Source organism: Anomaloglossus baeobatrachus, chromosome 4, assembly GCF_048569485.1.
Source record: "Anomaloglossus baeobatrachus isolate aAnoBae1 chromosome 4, aAnoBae1.hap1, whole genome shotgun sequence".
In the NCBI taxonomy this organism is placed as follows: Eukaryota; Metazoa; Chordata; class Amphibia; order Anura; family Aromobatidae; genus Anomaloglossus; species Anomaloglossus baeobatrachus.
Genome location: NC_134356.1, coordinates 532,908,187 through 532,929,623, shown reverse-complemented (window position 1 = coordinate 532,929,623; position 21,437 = coordinate 532,908,187). Strand labels below are relative to the sequence as shown.

At 43.2% G+C, this 21,437-nt stretch overlaps 1 protein-coding gene across 1 annotated transcript in view; it reads right to left on the bottom strand.

Annotated features, from left to right (window-relative positions):
• The window catches only part of RLBP1 (retinaldehyde binding protein 1), a 68,862-nt gene that overhangs the window by 4,371 nt on the left and 43,054 nt on the right, over positions 1-21,437 (bottom strand). The window contains 3 exon segments of the mRNA XM_075342812.1: positions 1,676-1,786; positions 3,514-3,672; positions 4,031-4,209. Coding sequence (XP_075198927.1) covers positions 1,676-1,786; positions 3,514-3,672; positions 4,031-4,209 — 449 coding nt within the window.

Genomic DNA, 21,437 nt, shown 5'->3' with positions numbered 1-21,437 from the left:
TGCTTTATGACCCTCCACCATTTTCATTTTCACAATGCTGGGCACCTACTTAGAAGAATTATGATTGCTGTTTATTGGCACTAGGTTAGAGGTGGCTGGGTTTTATAAAACTGTCAAATTTGCATCACCTGGCCTTTCTTAACAATGATAGTGAACAAGCCATAATCCTAAGGCTATGTTCACAAAGGCCTTTTTTGGTAAGTTTTTTCCTGACCAAAGCCTGATCTTGTGGCGGGAAATCTCCTCTGAGTCATCTCCATTTTTGGTGCGTTTTTTAGTGGTGTTTTTGTTGCATTTTTTCTACAAAATGGATTGTAGCAATGAAAAAAACATTGCAAAAATGCTACAAAGAATTGACATGCTCGTTCTTTGAAATCTGCAGCAAAAATGCAGGTATTTGACAAAACAGTCAGGAAAAAATCTGCAGGTGATTGTGTGTTTGTGTGTGTGTGTGTGTGTGTGTGTGTGTGTGTGTGTGTGTGTGTGTGTGTATGAAATTTCAGAAATCTCATAAACTTTTCTGGTCCTGTAAATAGCAGCTTTTTATTAGCATGGATTTGCATAAAAACAAAGTAAATCTACAGCTAAGAAACGCAGCAACAACTTACCAAAAAAGCCCTGTTTGAACATAGCCTAACAGGTTAATTAAGGTTTTAAACCTTCGTCAACTTTATCTGAGTACACAAATTTCCAAGGGTGTCCAAAATTTTTGTACGACCCATTTTCCTTTTTGTAATTTTTAAAATGTAAAAGATGAATAAACAACAGTAATTTTGACTATGGGTGCCCAAACTTTTGCATTCAACTGTGGTATTTCCTCTCACTTTATTGGTACACGGAGCATGGCCAGAAAGGTGAGACATTCTACAGTACTTCATTGCAAAATCTCAGGGAGGAGACACGGCCTGGCATACAGATGATTTCTGGCACGCATTCTCTATATTTAATGAAGGCAGCTTGGGAAGTTTTGGGGACCTTACAAGTGTTCTTTAAAAAAATACTTTTAATTGATCACAGGAGGAAGCCAGAGCATAAAACTCCTCATTATACACTGGGGTGTACATGTTCTAGTAAAATCAATGCTCTCATGCTATAGAAAAATATTGCAGAGCATCATCTAAGAAGAGTTATTTTGTCAACTTCTGCTGCCACCTCCGGAGTGAATAGCAAATTATTGTGTTTTTTATGCATGCCATTAGTTGGCACATTAATAAGAAAGTGAGCTCAAGTATTTGATAAAATATTGAGTATAGATGGAAGGAGAACTCAAAAAAATCTATAAAGAGAAACAAATCATCCAGCTATCCAAAAAAGATGTCACATCCTAGATAGGGAATCTTTACTGTAAAAGCAGTATTTCTATGCAACGCTGTATCGCAGGATTTTTAGTTTGTAGGAAGAGTTCAAAAGAGATCTAAATTTCTTTTCTTGAAAAATATGGATTATCTATTTCTGGAGATGGGTTGTTGATCTTGGGATTTATTCTGATTACCATATTTAGATTTAGGATGGACTTTTTCCCGTACAATTGCCTCTTTTGGTGTTTTGCCTTCTACAGAATCTATTCTACACATTATAATTACAGATTGTATTTAATGAATGGTATTTTTTTTTTTAAACCTTATCAAATATATAGCTTTGTAAACATAATTAATCTGTATGATGCGAAACTCACCCTTTCTAGTAATTTGCTCTTCAAAAATGGTTTTACAACATTGTAAGTGGTGGTGAAGTACCATGGCTGGTGTATGAAGTGAACAGCCTTAAATCTTGCTGGAAAAGAATCCTAAATGGAAAATACAAAGAAAAATGATCCAATTCATCCTAAACAGATGTTCATCCCAAGGAAAATAAATGCTGAATTATCTATTATATAAATCACTTGTGGTCCTGTCTCAAAGCTTAGTTTTAAAAAGAACCTCTCAGGTCCCGAAAGACTCATAAACCCCCCTCCAGTACCATTTAGAAAGATAAGCTAGCTTCCCAATAAGGCCCCTGATACTTCCAAAATAATAGTTAACATCTCAAAAATAATCTTTTAATGCCATCCTCGGCTTATTCAAATTACCCTGACTAGTCTACTCTAGGAAGGGCGGTGTCTCTTCCCGAGCAGCATTCTGGCCTCACATGTTTTCATCATGCCCCCTACATGTGATTGATGTCCCCCTTCTCTTCGGTGCTTGAAAACTCATGGAAGACTACCTTCTCTTTTGAGTATGCACAATGAATCTTGGTGTACTCTCCCTGTTTTTATTGGTGTGTAGTGGAAATGGAGGTACCGCCACAGGCAATAGAGTTCAATTATGGTGCAATAGATGAGGGTGCAGAAACAAGGTTACGGCATTATTATTGGACAGGAGATCAAGGTGCAGTTCAACAGTAAAGTCTAGTACTGTAACAATACAAGTAACAAACTCTTGCAGGTTCTACCTGGGCTACACCAACACTGTGTCATGCCGATTATTACAAACACAATGCAGCAGAAAACTTTGATATACAGGAAAAGCTACAAACTACTCTACAATCACAATTAACTGGCCTCTGCTATTCGGGCTGCACAGCTACCACGTTTTGGCTACCAAGGCCTTTGCTAAACCGTATTGGAGGTGTACACCAGTAAATTACTAACAGTACTGCTATGGAGGACCACGTCTGCTCCCGGGAGCTCGATACTGCGCCGTTCAGGTGCGCACTCTCCTTCCATGGCAGGGGGTAACTTCTCTTTGTCCACGGAACCAGTGTGCCTGTCTCCTTGGGATGGCATCTTTTCTTATCTTCAGGATCGCTGACATCAGGAGATTCCCAATCCAGTACTGGCTCTTTGGACACCAGGGCTCTGTCACAGTCCGTCTCGCAGGCTCTCTCGCAGCCCAGCATTGTGCTTGTCTTCCAACCATCATTCTCAGATTGTCTCACAGGTAGTCTCCTCTCTCTCATTCACTCAGGTGACTTCTTCTGTTCCCGCCCTAAGCTCTTGTCCCGCTCTTTCTCAGCTTTCGCAATTTTTGGGCAGGGTTAGTCCAACTGCACAGATCAGAGGGGAGCACCAACCCTGCCATCTAGTCCACAAATACAGAACATAAGGGCAGCACCATCATTAAAGTAATAGCGTGCTTACCCGATCATAGAAGCAACACCCCCTACAGGTGCACTGCACATGCTAAGGAAAGCATGTAGCCTTCCATATAGATAAGATTTTAAGCATAGAAGAGAAGACTCAGCAAATCAGGAGGATGACAATCACATCCAAGATGGGCATGGTTACAGAATGTAAAGCTGGACTGGTATTGGTAAGGAGACATCCTCCTCCCTCCCTGGGCTATTAGATAGATATTATAGCCATTAGGAAGATGAACACTTTTTAAACTAATTCCATAATTTTATATCAAACAACAGCGATTTTTCAGTTATTGGCAACAGAACAGCAACCACATGATGGGCTTCACATTGAACTGTGGTTTATGTAATATCCACATAAAAATGGACTTCAATATATTTGTGTATTAATATTACCTGTAACATGTCAACCATTTTTTTCAATTCATAAGGTTTAATACCAGATGCCTGTTGCATTGTAAATCCTTTGAAGTTTTCGATAATGCAGAAGCCATTAATCTGGGTCTCCTCATTCTCTAAGAGGTTTTCTAGAATAATGCAGTATGCACGGAGAATCTGAAAGAGAATGTTAGTAGTTTATATGCACCATAAAAATTAATGGAATATTCACTATAAACATCCAGTATATGCAGCATAAAAACAAGCTGGTCTTCATGGGACAGTCAAATAGGCACTGACCAAGGGATAAAAGCAGCTTCATTATCGGGCTTTTCTGAATTTCATTTGAGTGGCCCGTTCTCTTTGGCTGAACAGATTGTTATACACGGGCGAATTAGCTGTTTATGTCCCCCAAGAATATTTCCAATCCTCTAATATTCTCAAGGTCCAGTTTATTTGCCATTAAATGACACAACTAATATAAAAGTTGGATTTTGGCAACCATTAACACATAAACATACAGAGCCCCACAAACCTCATCAAATGTGATTTCCTCGTAGTCCCAGTTCTCAATATTAAAAAGTAAGATTACTCTGCCATTCTTATCTCTGCTGGTTAAAATCCCAGGATAACCAGCCTCTATAGTGCTCCTTACTGCCTCCGGTGTAAGGTTTTCAAAAAGCTCGGGGTATTGCTGTCGGAAATTTACATAACCTGTTGGAAAGATTGTAGATTAATATTTATTCATCATAACATATCCTTTTTCTAAATGTTATTGTGACATAATAGTATACTAACTGGATCAATCTCATTCATATCTATATGGGTGATCAATGCATATGATTTATTCTTTACAAGAGCTGTACAACAAATGATAGAACGTTCATTATGTACGCAGGGAAAGTATATTAAATACCAATGTAGGAAAGGGTTCTTTATGGTAAGAATGGTTAAGGTATGGAATGCCCTACCCCTAACAGGCGGGAACAGGAGGCAGCATTCAAAAAGGCACATAACATCAGCAGTTAGAAATAAATAGTCCTGAAATATAAATATATATATATATATATATACTGTGTGTATATATATATATATATATATATATATATATATATATACTGTGTGTATATATATATATATATATATATATATATATATATACTGTGTGTGTATATATATATATATATATATATATATATATATACTAGAAGGTGGCCCGATTCTACACATCGGGTATTCTAGAATTTACGTATTGTGTAGTTAATGTATGATTTTTGTTATATATATATATATATAGATGTTGTTGTCTGTAGTTACCAAGTGTTTGTGTAGGGGCTGTACATGTTCTGGGTGTTGTCTGGGTGTGGCGGGGGGTGAGAGCGGTGTTTGTGTGTTGCGTTGTGTGTCGTTATTTGTGGAGCGCTGTGTGTCTGTATCGTTGTGTATGTGTGTTGCGTGGTTTGTGTGGGTGTGGGGTGTGTGTTTTGGGGGGAGGTATGTTTTGTGCAATGTGTGTGTTGTGCGGTATGTGCGTATATTTGTGTGTGCCGCGGTGTTTGTGTGTTGGGTGTTGTGTGTGTGCGGCGTTGTCTGTGTGTGTGGGTGTCTGTGTAGGGCAGTGTTCGTGTTTCCCAATGTGTGTGTGTGTGGTGTGTTGTGCAGTGCGTGTGTGGCAGTGTGTGTGTGTGTGTTTTGGGGGGAGGTGTGCACACCCCATCGTGCTCCATCCCCCATGCTGTGCACCCCCCATCATGCTCCATCCCCACTCCCCATTGTGCTCCATCCCCCATGCTGCGTATTCCCCATCGTGCTCCATCCCCCATGCTGCGCATTCCCCATCGTGCTCCATCCCCCATGCTGCGCACTCCCCATCGTGCTCCATCCCCCATGCTGCGCACTCCCCATCGTGCTCTATCCCCCAAGCTGCGCACCCCCCATTGTGCTCCATCCCCCATGCTGCGCACCCCCCATCGTGCTCCATCCCCCATGCTGCGCACTCCCAAACGTGCTCCATCACCCATGCTGCGCACTCCCCATCATGCTCCATCCCCCCTGCTGCGCACCCCCCATCGTGCTCCATCCCCCATGCTGCGCACCCCCCAAACGTGCTCTATCCCCCATGCTGCGCACTCCCCATCGTGCTCTATCCCCCACGCTGCGCACTCCCAAACGTGCTCCATCACCCATGCTGCGCACTCCCCATCGTGCTCCATCCCCCATGCTGCGCACCCCCCATCGTGCTCCATCCCCCATGCTTCGCACCCCCCATCGTGCTCCATCCCCCATGCTGCACACTCCCAATCGTGCTCCATCCCCCATGCTGCGCACCCCCCATCGTGCTCCATCCCCCATGCTGCGCACTCCCCATCGTAATCCATCCCCCATGCTGCGCACTCCCCATCGTGCTCCATCCCCCATGCTGTGCACCCCCCATCGTGCTCCATCCCCCATGCTGCGCACCCCCCATCATGCTCCACAGTCACACATCAGACAGTAAACACGCACACATCTGATCGCATACACTCACACACACACCCCACTTCTCCCTGTACCCACCGGTGTGCGGTCCCAGCAGCAGTGATGCACGCCATGCTCCTCTGCCGACACTCACAGATCCGATCGCATACACTCACACACACACACTCACACATCAGAACACACTCACGCACATCCGATCGCATACACTCACACACACACACACTCACACATCAGAACACACTCACGCACATCCGATCGCATACACTCACACACACAGACACACTGATGATATCGCACATACGCGCTGACACAATCACAACATCCGGAGATACCACATGCTTCCGGCCATGTGATCCTCCGGCAGGTCCTGGAAGATCACTGCACGCACAGGATCGCCGCCGAGAAGCAAGCGATATCACGGGATGTTGTGAGTATGTGGATGCGATCTGATGTGTGTGTGAGGTGTGTGAGAGTGAGTGTGATCTGATGTGTGTGTGTGTGTGTGTGTGAGAGAGGCCATTCCGTGTGGGGGGCGGAGCCTGGGCGAGAGGCCAATCCGTGCGGGGGGCGGAGGCGAGGCGAGCGGCCAATCCGTGTGGGGGAAGGAGCCGAGGCGAGGCGAGCGGCCAATCCGTGCGGGGGGCGGGGCCATGGTGAATCCGTAAAGCCGAGCGGCCAATCCGTGCGAGGGGCGGGGCCATGGCGAGGCCAGCGGCCAATCCACTGTTTGTCACCGTAAGGACATGGCCAATCCGTGCGGGGGGAGGCGGACCCGAGGCAAGGCGAGCGGCCAATCCGTGCGGGGGGGCGGGGCCATGGCGAGGCCAGCGGCCAATCAGCTGTTTGTCACCGTAAGGACATGTCACGGTAAGGACACAATTTTGGAGCAAGAGAGACAGACAGACAAACAGAATAAGGCAATTATATATATAGATATACACAGTATCTGTAATATATATAATTGCCTTATTCTGTCTGTCTGTCTTGCTCTAAAGTGACATCATTACAGTGACAACCGTCGCCACAGCGCATGCGCTAAAGAGCCTGCGACCAACGGCTCAGCTAAGGCTCCCTGCACACGTAACCAGGGTACACATCAGGTTACTAAGCAAAACGCTTTGCTTAGTTACCCGATATTTACCCTGGCTACGTGTGCAAGGAGCCAGCGCTAAGCGGTGTACACTGGTAACCAAGGTAAATATCGGGTAACCAAGCAAAGCGCTTTGCTTAGTTAACCGATATTTACCCTGGCTACGTGTGCAGGGAGCCTAAGTGAACAGGCCAAACTACGGGCTGACAGGACGACGCCCGACACTTCCACGCTCAGCTCCGCCCCCCGCACTCCGCATGTATACAATGAACACACACACACAGTTGGATAGTCACCTGTCCCCAGCCATGCAGTCCCCGGCACTGACGTCCTCAGCGCCATGGGCCCGCTCGGCTCCACCCACCCCGCACTCCACCCCCCGCACACATTAGGCTGCTTTCACACTTGCGTTGTGAGGCATCCGTCACAGTGCGATGTGTGATGCATGTGACGGATGCGTTGCAAATAGTGTGCTAATAAAGTAACGGTTTCCTGTAGAAGAATGTTTTGCGTTTTTTTGGTTTTTTTTAATGTTTCACCGGGAAAAGGAGATTTGCGGTCGGGAAAAGAGAGAAAGAGAGGTAACCGCAAATCCCCTAAGTGACCACAGTGAGCCGTGCGATCATCTGTGCCGTCACTCAGGTGACCCGCGGCCACAGCTGCAGTCCTCCACCCGAGAGCTGTGTCCACGGGTAACCTGAATGAGGGCACAGCTGAACGCGCAGCTCACTTCAGTTGCTGCGTGGAGCTGATAGAGAGCGGTTGTGTTCTACTGCCGCTCCTGTCAGCTTCATGTAGCAGAGCTAAAAGCGTTGTGGGACCTCTGTGGATTACGTCGGAACAGGAGGGGTATTTGGGGGTTTAATAAAGTGGTGAAAGAGGGTTTTTGTTTGTCTTTTATTCCAAATAAAGGATTTTTTTGGGTGTATGTGTTTATTTTCTTTAACTTACAGGTTAATCATGGAAGGTATCTCGGGGAGACGCCTGCCATGATTAACCTAGGACTTAGTGGCAGCTATGGGCTGCTGCTATTAACTCCTTATTACCTCGATTGCCACCACACCAGGGCAATTCGGGATGAGCCGGGTAGAGTCCCGGGACTGTCGCATCTAATGGATGCGGCAATTCCGGGAGGCTGCTGGCTGATATTTTTAGGCTGGGGGGCTCCCCATAACGTGGGGCTCCCCTTCCTGAGAATACCAGCCTTCAGCCGTGTGGCTTTATCTTGGCTAGTATCAAAATTGGGGGGGGGGGGGGACCGCACATTGTTTTTTTAATTATTTATTTATTTTACTACACAATATAGACCCGCCCACCGGCGGCTATGATTGGTTGCAGAGTGAGACAGCTGTCACTCAGCGTGGGGGCGGGTCTGACTGCAACCAATCATAAGCGCCGGTGGGCGGGGGAAGCAGGGAATACGAGATTGAATAATGAGCGGCCGGCATTTTCAAAAGAGGAAAAGCTGCCGGAGCTTTGTGACAGCCGTGCAGTGCCGTGCCCGTGATCGGTGAGTATGAGAGAGGGGGGAGAGAGACCAGGAGTGATTTTAAACGATTTAGATCGTTCTGCTGGACATGCTGAGCATGCTCAGTAGAATGTGACGGAATTTGTCAGTGGATTCCGACGCTTAGCGCATAGTGGCGGAATCCACCACCATAGACAATCATTAGACACCTTGGCGGATTCCAATGGAATCTGTCAATGTGCATTATTTTAACGACCCAAAAAAACGCTACATGTAGCGTTTCCTCCGCCCGATGCTGCGTCAAAATAACGATTCAGCGTCGTCCAGCGGATGCAACGCAGACACTTGTGTTACAGTACGTCGTCAATACAAGTCTATGGAGAATAGCACAGTGCGTTAACGGATATAAACAATTATATGAATACTAAATGAAACCTAAACCATCCAGTTCATTCATTACCTTATTATTCAATCTGCTAACCTACATACACATTCTAGACTACCCGATACGTTAGAATCGGGCCACTTTCTAGTATATATATATATATATATATATATATATATATATATATATATATATATATATATATATATATATATATATATATATATATATATATATTAGTATGTATACAGTCATGGCTGGAATTTGGCACCCTGGCACCCTTTAAATTATAATTATTCCAAAAAATGAGGTTTTTCTCCAAAAAAAATTATTGCATTTACACGTTTTGTCATTCATCTGTTGATTTCCTTTGTTTGTATTGGAACAACACAAAAAAAAGAGAGAAAAGGCAAATTTCACACAAAAGCCCAAAAATGGACTTGACAAAATTATTGGTGCCTTTCCAGAATTATTCGTAAACAACTTTGTTTCAAGCATGTGATGCTCATTCAAACTCACCCGTTTCAAGTAACAGGTTTGGGCAATAAGAAAATCACACCTGAAACCAGATAAAAACGGGAGACATTGACTCAATCTTTGCATTGTGTGTCTGTGTTCCACACTAAGCATGGAGAACAGAAAGTGGATAAAAGAACTGTCTTAGGACTTGAGAACCACAATTGTTGAAAAGTATCAACAATCTCTTGGTGACAACTCCATATCCAGAGATTATGATGTTCTTTTGTCCATGGTGAACAACATAATCAAAAAGTTTACAACTTATGGCACTTCTGGTTGTGGATGGCAGAAGAAAACTGATTAAAGGTTGCAACGCAGGATAGTCCAGATGGTGGATAAGAAGCCCCAATCAAGTTCCAAATACATTATACCTGTCCTGCAGGCTTAGGGGAAATCAGTGTCAACATAAATTATCCATCGACATGTGAATGAAATGAAACGCTATGGCAGGAGACCCAGGAAGACCCTACTGCTGACACAGAGACATATGCAGTTTGCCAAAATGTACATGAGTAAGCCAAAATTCCTTCTGAGAAACAAAGCCCTGGAGAGTGTTGAAGTGACCAGCAATGAGCCCAGATCCAAATCCCATTGAACACTTGTGGAGAGATCGTAAAATTGCTGTTGGTAGAAGGCGCCTTCATATATGAGAGACCTGGAAAAGTATGTAACAGAAAAGTAGTCCAAAATTTCAATTGAGAGGTATAAGAAGTTTGTTGATGGTTATAGGAAGTGTTTGATTGCAGTTATTTATGCTAAAGGGTGCGCAACCAAATATTAAATTGCGGGTGCAAACAATTTTGTCCAGCCCGAAACAATAATTTTCTGGGAGAATTACTTCATTTTCTGAAACAATCTCAAGGGTGCCAACACTTTCGGCCATATAAAGTATATATATATATATATATATATATATATATATATATATATATATACTATATATATATTATTTTTTTCCAGCTAAGTAGCTATTTGAGTACATCCCTTCTACATAATCCTTCACCAGACTGAAGATACTTTTTGTTTAATCCTTCACCAGACTGAAGATACTTTTTGTTCGGTCTGTACATGGTGGTCTGTGATGTGGTTACGTGAAGCTTGTTAACATGTGACTCATTTGTGGGTGTCTGTGTATTTCTGTCAGCATACTAGAAACTTCATGTCTCGTTCTATTAAATGTCCCAGAACTACTTCAATGTGTAATTTCTTTCAAAGTTCATTTCAGACACAAAAACCACATTATATTTAGTATGGGCCAATTTCATGGATTCACACAGTGACAGCTGCACAAGTGGAAAACAAGGGCTACACATTTCAACATATTATCCTGGACTGTCTATTAAGTGAATATCTAGGTTTACTGACATATTTCTTCTCTTGATAAATTGAAAATTCAATTTTTTGTAAATTCTGCCATCTTACTATTGAGTGTATGATTTTCCTACATCACATGTACGTTAGGTAATGTTTTCAACAGTTTAATAAATTATAAAGGTGGCCACACACGTGAGAGCTTATTTTGCAATCAGCTATTTCTTGTATCTCCATCAATCATGAATATTCGGCTCAGCGAAGAGTAGCGAAAGCTGCTGCCAAACAAATTTAGCAGTGGCTTACTGCCAAATAACAAAAGGCTTGGGTGTTAAAATTCAAACTGCCCGATCGTTAACTTTCCCAATGTCATATTTCGGGAATTTTTGGGTGGTCCCCATACACATAGGATCTGGCTTACTTTAGTCGGATGTGTATGGGGGAAAATAACTTATGTCACTTTGAAAATCACTGATGAACCACTAATGTTAAAAATTGACAATCTGACCAATCAATGGTGGCAATCAGATCCACAGCACTGATGAACAACGATCTGTGCTTTTACGTAAATCTAATTCAATAACCAAATACGGCACTCCTGGTGTGGTGAGGTGCCCGGACAGGATCCAACTACATAGTACAAACAAAGAATCCGGCATTCAAATTTCCACAAGTGAATCAGCAATTTTAATGTGGCAAATACTGGTGTACAATAATATGACGTTTCGGTTTCAAAGAAACCTTCCTCAAACGTATACTGACAGGAATGTGAAGCAGGAATAGCAGGTCAGCGAGATTGACCCAGGGGAGGAAGCAGCTCGGTCCGGATGCCACGCTGGGTGCAGGAGGAGAGAGCGCTGTGGAAAAGCGATGATGTGATCGCTGGTAGTGCTGGCGCTCGTCACGTTATTGTACACCGTTTTGTGCCACAGTAAAATTGCTAATTGACTTGTGCAAATTTGAGTGCCGGATTCCTTGTTTGTTTTTACGTAAATCTAAATCACAGACGTCTGAATGGTGCCCTTATGTGGATTTACAGACCCCTGAGATGTCATCGGCTGTGCCTCACTGTTTGTTCACCCTCCATTTTCCTTAACTTTCTACCTTTTTTTTCTAATATTGTTTATTCAGTAATCTATAAAAGGTAAGCTTAGAAAGGAGTTAAGAAATGAACATTAAATATATTGGATTTTTTGGAAATTATCCTTATTATGTAATAAATGCATTAATATTTACTACCATATTATATATGTTATTGTTGATGCTAAAATTCAGATTTTCATTGCTTACTAGATCAATTTACTTATTTTCTTCTAAAGCCAGACCATTTTATAATTACAAACTGTATTTCTATCCGAAGTTAATGATGTTTCATGCATTTAATTTTAGTTCCGATAATCAGATGTTAATGAAGTTGCTTTGTCTATTTTTGGAAATGTATCATTTTTTTTATTGCTTGTAAAACTCCTGAAGACTCTCTCACTTCCTGTATAGACAGTGCAGCTGAGGAGACCATGCTATCCGGCTGATGAAATGAATGGAATTCAACTGACTCTGACATTTCTGGCATTAATACCTAGGCACAGCGCTGACATTAATACCCAGGCACAGCGCTGACATTAATACCCAGGCACAGCGCTGACATTAATACCCAGGCACAGCGCTGGCATTAATACCCAGGCACAGCGCTGACATTAATACCCAGGCACAGCGCTGACATTAATACCCAGGCACAGCGCTGACATTAATACCCAGGCACAGCGCTGACATTAATACCCAGGCACAGCGCTGGCATTAATACCCAGGCACAGCGCTGACATTAATACCCAGGCACAGCGCTGACATTAATACCCAGGCACAGCGCTGACATTAATACCCAGGCACAGCGCTGACATTAATACCCAGGCACAGCGCTGACATTAATACCCAGGCACAGCGCTGACATTAATACCCAGGCAAGGCTCTGACATTAATACCCAGGCACAGCGCTGACATTAATACCCAGGCACAGCGCTGACATTAATACCCAGGCACAGCGCTGACATTAATACCCAGGCACAGCGCTGACATTAATACCCAGGCACAGCGCTGACATTAATACCCAGGCACAGCGCTGGCATTAATACCCAGGCACAGCGCTGACATTAATACCCAGGCACAGCGCTGACATTAATACCCAGGCACAGCGCTGACATTAATACCCAGGCACAGCGCTGACATTAATACCCAGGCACAGCGCTGACATTAATACCCAGGCACAGCGCTGACATTAATACCCAGGCAAGGCTCTGACATTAATACCCAGGCACAGCGCTGGCATTAATACCCAGGCACAGCGCTGACATTAATACCCAGGCACAGCGCTGACATTAATACCCAGGCAAGGCTCTGAGAACCCTACACAGGCACAGCTCCAACATTCCTAGTCAGGCAAAGCTTTGAGATCCCTACCCAGGCATAGCTTCGACAATCCCTAGCCAGGCAAAGCTCTGAGAGGCCTACCCAGGCACAGCTTCAAACTCCCTGATATGATTTATTAAACATATAAAACAACAGTAGGATCAAAATAAGAAGTTATATAAAATCTAATTTTAAATAATAAAAAAGGCAAAAAAAGAGAAACAAGACATTTCAGGTGAGACTTTAGCTTCATTTCAATGTCTGGCTATCCAGCTTTTTTCCTCTGGCATGGCAGTTCAACGCTGTATGGAAATGCAAGAATAGATTCCACAGTTTGCTATTTTGCTACAATATAATTCACATTAATCCAGTACATTATTTGCATACCAGAAAAAAACTATATGTTGTGTTATATATTGCTTTGCATATTTTTGGATTGCACAAATAAACTTTTCTTTAATTTTGGAACCCTACTAGTCCAAAATACCAATTCGGAATTATGTACAATATATCACAAAAGTGATTACACCTCTCACATGTTTGTAAATATTTCATTATATCTTTTCATGGGACAACACTGACACTTTGATACTTTGACACTTTGATACAATGTAGTCAGTGTACAGCTTGTATAACAATATAAATTTGGTGTGACCTTGAAATAACTCAACACACAGTCATTAATGTAAAAACTGCTGGCAACAAAAGTGCGTACACCCCTAGGTGAAATTGGCCAAATTAGCCATTCTTCCTGCCTGATGTCATGTGACTGATTAGTGTTACAAAGTCTAGCGTTCGAAACATGTAGATTTCCATGTTTTTTCATCATGTCCAACTACATGTGAGGTTTTAACTTTTTATAACTGCAATAAAGAACATAAACTTTTTTTAATCAGAAGCTGGGACCAAAATTTCTTCATTTTCTTCAGTCAAGCATGGTGATGGGAGAGTCATAGTTTGGGTCTGCACGAGTGCTGCTGGCCGTGGTGTGCTACAGTTCATTGACGGAACCATAAATGCCAACATGTCCTGTGTCTTACTGAAACAGAGCATAATCCCCTCCCTTTGAGGCCGCAGGGCAGTATTCCAACGTGATATCAACCCCAAACACATCTCCAAGACGACCACTGCCTTGCTAAAGAAACTGAGGGTAAAAGTGCCAAGCATGTCTCCAGACCTACACCCTATTGAGCATCTGTGGTGCATCCTCACATGGAAAGTGGAGTAGCACAACATCCACCAGCTCAGTGATGTTTTCATGATGGATGAAAGAGGATTCCAGTGGCTCCTGTGAAGCTCTAGTGACCTTTATGTCCAAGAGAGTTAAGGCAGTGCTGGAAAATAATGATGGCCAGACAAAATATTGACACTTTGAGCACAATTTGGCAGTTTTCATTTTAGGGATGTACTCACTTTTGTTGACAGCGGTTTTAACATTTATAACTGTGTGTTATTTAGAGGGCACCAAATTTACACTGTTATACAAGCTGTACTCCGATACAATCAAAGTATGCAAAGTGCCGTATCTTCAGTGTTGTCCCATGAAAAGATATTTTAAAATATTCACAAAAATGTGAGGGGTGTACTCACTTATGTGATATACTGTGTACTATTTGCAACAATTTTTACATCATTTGTAGACATAAGTTGGAGCACAAAAAAAACTGATATGGATAACACTGGTGTATGGAAACCCAGTTTAAGGCCTCTTTCACACGTCCGTGTCTCCGGCACGTGTTTGGTCCGTTTCCTCACGTACCGGAGACACGGGCACACGTAGACCCATTTAAATCAATGGGTCTGTGCTCACGTGCGTATTGTACCATGGACCGTGTGTACGTGTGGAGCATACGTGTGCCCGTGTGTTCCACACGTAGACATTTCCGTTTTTCTCCAGCATCACGGGTGTTACACAGAACGCAAACGGACCACACGGATGTGTTCCGTGTGACACGCGCCGGAGAAAAAACACTCTGCCGTTGCTGTCACTTGCTTCTGACCCCTGCTCATTATGCTCATTGCATATTCACTTCTCTGCGGCCGGAAGCAGCAGCAGCAGGGAGTCGGCAGGACCGGAGACCGAAGATCAGCACCACGGACAGCGAAGCCAGGGACAGTGAGCAGAAAGTTCCCGTTCTCCGTGTGTTATCACGGATAACACACGAAGAACACACGTGTGCCATAAACACGGCTCAAGGAGGGCAAAACGAACCTTTGACACGTCCGTGAAAAAGGTGTGTGGTTTTTCATGGACGTGTGAAAGAGGCCTAAGAAATAGGAACAAAGCACTTTTAGAATGCAACAATCCAAATGGTGAAGTAAAAACCCCAAATCACCCTGAAATAAAAAATTAAAAAAATTACTGTGTACTGCTCTCTATTACATAGAGTGTAGAGTTTGTCCTATGAAGGCTTCTCTTACTATTTGAGGTTACTATTACAGGTTGCTCTTTGCACTCTATTTGAGGTGTTTAATTCCCCATTACACTATGTGCCTATACAGTTTTTAGCACATCTTTACTAAGTTTGTGAAGGGTTAATTTTAATCAAGGAAGAGAGGAAATGATTTCTGAATTAGGAAATCCCTGTGAAGTCGGTCATAGGATGGTAAATGTCTCCTTTTTGCCTAGTGTTTGGTTAGTAAGGGAAGCTCTCAGTTCCCTGGTTTCTGAAGGGGGAATTGTTCGGCTCCCTAAGGCCCTTTCCTCACACTCACTACAAAGTGACTGTGTCTTGCCGCTGCCACTTGTACAGTAAGGCTTTATATTCATTCCCTTAGCTGGTTGTGTTGCTGTTTTATTATGTCTAGTTCATAAGTTCTGTTCATAATAACGGCTCCTTTGGGCATCCAACGCTAAGACACGGTGTTTGGAAAAGTTTAACTTTTGAAAGGAAGCAATTCAGAAAATCGTTATTCTAATGGGACCCGGCTATTAACTTTGAAATACTTTAATCATTCAGTTTATTTTTCCTTTGTTCTCATGGTATGATTTATTTTTATAGTAATTCTTCTATGGATACGTGTGTTATACGTAACTAGAACTTTATGTATCATATTAATGTAATATTATTATATTATTGAATATATTGTGCATTACTATAATATTCAGAATTTGAAACTCCAATCAAATCCATGTAATATCCTCCCTATGCAAACATCAATTTCTATTCTTAGCTACAAAAGAATATACATTATCAGGTCATTTTAGACTGATCTTTTAAGTATCAACATCATATGTAAATATAGTTCAGTACAAAAGTAGAGATCATGGAGTAACGAGGACAGGGGAAAAGCAGCACATAAACCCAAACATGGAAGGAAGTGCCACTCTTCCTTCTATACCTCCCCCTTATGAAGCTATAGGCGAGACGCGTAGGGGCACACGACTCTGCGATCTGGCTGATACAATTTGACACATGGGTAAGTGCGATTAGATCTCTCACATGCTCTCTGATATGCTCCATCTAACACTCTTCTGTTTTTCTGTGGGGCTGGTTCAACCCTGAACATTTGATATAGCACATGGAGCTTTCTGATACATGCATGTGATGCATTCTCCTTGTATTGATCTGACTAACCTTACTTACCCTGGTCCCCCCTATGGGACATCACTCCTACTTGTTTGTGAGCTACTCTGGAAATCCATAGGGTGAAGTGTTAATCAGCCTATCACTTCCTTCCATGTTTGGGTTTATGTGCTGCTTTTACCCTGTCTTCGTTACTCCATGATCTCTACTTTTGTACTTGTAAGGGGTAGTCGGACCCCTGGTAGTGAAGGAGCGGTTTTTCCCCCCCTGAAGACGCCACAGTAGTATGCTGGCAAATTGTAAATGTTGATGGTAAAATGTTACCTGTCATAAACTGTTTCCCCACTAGGTGCCAGTGTAGAGCAGTGGTTCCCCTGGTAACAGCGGCAGGGAAGGAAGGGGCAGGGCAGCCTAGGTGGGGAAGGAAGGGTTCTGAATGCAGAGTCCAGTGTGCAGTGAGATGTGAGAGGCGAGCAAGCTCGGTCTGAGGTGACGGGGCAGAGTGTGGGAGTGAGACGAGGCAGTCAGCCTGAGTGAGTACTCTTGGCTAGAAAGCAGAGGAAACCCATGAGAAACGGTGGAAGAGTTGGGACTAGTCCGGAGCCGGTGGTGTGTACTAGAGTGGAGTGCAGCTATCAGGGGGATAACAAGTGGCCCCTGCAGGCGAAGGTTAGTGCCCTGACAAAGAAGTGGAGAGGTGAGAACTTATCCAGAGTCGGTAGTGTGTGCTGGATCTGCCCTACAGTAAATCCGGGTTAGAGCGCAGCTACTAGGGGGTTAACGTATGTCCCCTGCAGGCAAAGGAAAGTGCCCGTAGAGAAAAAGGAAACCGTTTTTGTAGAAAAGGACCTGTAACTTGTAACGTACTAAAGTAAACCTGCTGCAAACAAAAAGATGGAAGCTCTATACAATAAATTGGTGTTTAGTTTACCTGCTGTCTGTAACTGCCTCTTTCCTGTGTGTGAAAAGGGAGCTGAAGAGCACAGAAAGAATGCTGACATGTATGTGCCCCTGCCATCCACACTCTGCCCCAACAACACACCTGTCTTACTAGTGACGGCCGGGCCGGGGGTCAGCCTGCGGCCCACAAGGCGAGGGGACCCGACTACACCCCCTGAGGCGCCCCCTGCCCCCGTTACATACTGAACTATATTTACATATGATGTTAATCCAACCGGCCTTTTATCTGGTCTTACAATAAAAGTGATTTTTTATATGCACTTTTGGAGGTTGTGATTTTGACTCAATATGACTATACTTTTCCTTTGCACGGCGAGTCCTTTTTTCTTCTATGTTCACTATATTGCTTTCTAAGGACGTGCTTGAGCGGTCACAAGATAGCCGCACATATGATTCCACAACTGCGGATTCTTTTATTTATGCTGATCTTTTAAGTATAACAACCCAAGAACAAAAGTGAGACAACCAAAATCCCTATATTAATGTTTACAATTCTTTAGTTTTATTTAAATTTGTTAAAATAAAAGACAATAGCTAAAAAAAAGCCAAGTTACTCCAGGAAAGGGACAGTGGATAATCCAGACAAGTGGAAAACAGTTATTAGTAGCCGTGACCTAAAGATCACAGCATTCGTGTTAGTTTATTAAGTTCAAACATATATTAAAAAACATAATTTAGGTATAAGAATAAAGTGATTAATAGTGTTAATAAGGTACATAAATGCTGCATATCACACAGCTAGAATACTAAATATTCCGAGGATAATAATACAGAATATTCTAATAAGATGTCCCATATTCAGTATGACGGTTTTGTGGCATAGTGCCCAGAATAAAATAACATCAGTAATGGCAAAAGAAAGTCATGAAATTACCTGTGTTAGAATAGAATAGTATATTTAGCATACTAAGTGTTTGTCTGAATTAGGTGTTTTGGCGCCCCAACGCACGTTTTGCCCCCTGCTTCATTAGGCGGGTGTGTGTGATTTTTTTTATAGTAATTCTATGGATGCGTGTGTGTTATATATAAACTGAACTTTCTGTAGCACATTATTGTAACATTATTATACTATTAAACATATTGTGCATTACTGTAATACTCATCATTTGAAACTCCAATCAAACATCTCCACTCCCACTTTACATTACACAGTATAACAGTCACGATATGTGAGGATCAGATGGAAACTTAACAGGTCATGAAACCTATTTTTTAAGTTAGCATCAAAATGAAATTTCTATAGCAGAAATTTATATAATATTCTCTGTATTCCAAAATTAATTTCTATAATTAGCTACAGAAGAATTGATACCTTATCAGGTGATTGTGACAAATGATACATTAAAACAGCAATATAAAGTGGGGCAAAATAAGAAAGTATTTTTTACTTTTTGTAGGGTTAATTAAAGGCAAGTTATCACCAGATTTGGCCCCTATAAGCTGCAGCCACCACCAGTGAGTTCTTATTTACAGCATTCAGAATACTGTATATAAGAGCCCAGATCGCACTGTAAAGCGTAAAAAACACTTTTATAATACTCATCTAGGGGGGGCGGCCAGATGGGTGTCACTGCTCTCAGGCCCAGCGCCTCCTCTCTGTGTCGATCGCTGTTCTACTTCTACCCAGCCCAGTGTGGATAACATGTCCTACGGCATCCACACAGGCCAGCATTGCAGTCCTGCACAGGCGCACTTTGATCTGCCCTGCTGAGGTCAGATGAAAGTACTGTAATTCGCAGATGCGAGGAAAGGTTAAAGACGGCACACGCATGCACACTACAATGCTTTGATCTGCCCTCAGCCAGGCAGATCAAAGTGCTCCTGTGCAGGACCATAATTCCAGCATGTGTGGATGATGTAGGACACATCATCCACAGTGGGCTGGGTAGAAGGAGGATGGCGATCACCGCAGAGAGGAGGCACCAGACCGGAGAGCAGTAACACCCACTGGACCGTGTAAATCCTAGATGGAACAATGAACGAGCACAGAAGCGTACAATCTCGCTGATCTGTGTAACGTCGTTCATTTCCATAATGTCGGGTTGACCGCAGGTACAATGTTGTTGGTCGTTCCTGCAGCACCACACATCGCTGTGTGTAAACCCGCAGGAGCGACAAACATCTCCTTACTTGCATCCACCAGCAATGCGGAAGGGAGAAGGTGGTTGGGATGATATGTCCCGCTCATCTCCACCCCTCCGCTTCTATTGGCTGGCCGATTAGTGACGTCGCTGTGACGCCGAATGCACCTCCCCCTTGAAGGAGGGATTGTTCGTCAGTCACAGCGACGTCACCGAGCAGGTATGTGCGTGTGAAGCTGCCGTAGCGATAATGTTCGCTACGGCAGCAATCAACACATATCGCATGTGCGACAGGGGCGGGTGCTATCGCGCTCGACATTGCTAACCGATGCTAGCGATGTAGCAGCATGTAAAGTACCCCTAAGACTATATTCGTTTGAGAAGGAAGAGGATCCATTAGGAAGATGGAGTCGGAAGATGGATTGGTCATGTTAAGAGAGGGCTAGTTCCGGAGAGCCCTTCTAAAAAAGTAAAGTTGAGACTAGTCAGGTCCTTTGAACTCAAGTTTAAGGCCAGAGAGCCTTTGTTAAGGGACTGCTTGAGAATCCCTTGTGGTTCTAAGAGGCGTATGTGGACTGTTAAATAGAAAAGGGACTGTTTCTGTTCTCCCTCGAGGCTGAATGGGCCTCAACTTAGCCGTATCGGCTGAATTTTTTTGTTGTATATTTTGTTGCACTCATTGAGTCCTTTGCTACTGGTTTTTAAGGGTGCTGGCATGACTGAAGGACTTTGTCCTCATATATGGACTTTGACCATTTTCAAACCCGGGCTTTGCCCATCATGGACCGTGTGTCCCTGTCCTAAGGACTGTTGTTGGGATGGTGGCCATGGATAATCGAATGGCTGTGCCTGGTTAAAGAAAAAGGACTGACAGGGCTACTTGCTGTGTTGGCGTAAGAGCCCTTTGTTTTAAAGAACTTGGACATTATGCTTCCAGGGTCCTAACCGAGTAGGCCTGGGTTGGTGTAGTTCTGGAGAAAGAAAGCTAGAAGAGGTCAAGTTATTTGATGTTATAAATCTTTTATTGTAGTGTGCAATGGTTTCCAGGATGGTCGGGGACTACTATCATTAGAGAAGGGAGGAATGTAAGGAGGTGAATGGGCTGTTGCATCTCCCCTGAAGACACCAATTGTCTTTGTGTAATGTTTGTATTTCTGCAATCTTTTCCTGTGGTAACAGGTGTTAATTTCCCTGTGAGATTCAGTACCACCAGCCACAAGAAGTTACTGTCTTTCTCTTTACTCTTATATAGACTCTTCTTTGGAAAGAATAGGGTTAATACCTAGTCAGGCTAGTCAGTCAGGAAGAGGAAGGAGTAATAGAAATAGAGTGAGGCAGTTCCTAGTTCAAGAGAGTTAAATGGACATCTTTAGAGAAAAGACAAGTGTTGGGTGTGTGTGTTTAGAAAAGGGAACAAGTCCTACAAAATACTTTTTAGTGGTGACAGTGTCCTACTACACGGGTAAGTGGGTGATACCTTCTCAATAGAGAGACTTTTCTGGGAGTGAGTCCAGTGTTGGCAAGTCGTGGGGAACTTAAAGGAAAAGGATCTGCCCAGCCGAAAGCACAAGACAAGGGTAGCGGCTCTAGGAGCAGCCCTTGTAAGGAATCACAACAAGTAGTATGGGTACGGCGTAGACAGCTTAACACATCGACCCGTGTGTCCCTGTACCAGAAGGATGGAGGTTCACCTTTACTTTAATGCCTGTTTAACATCCATAAG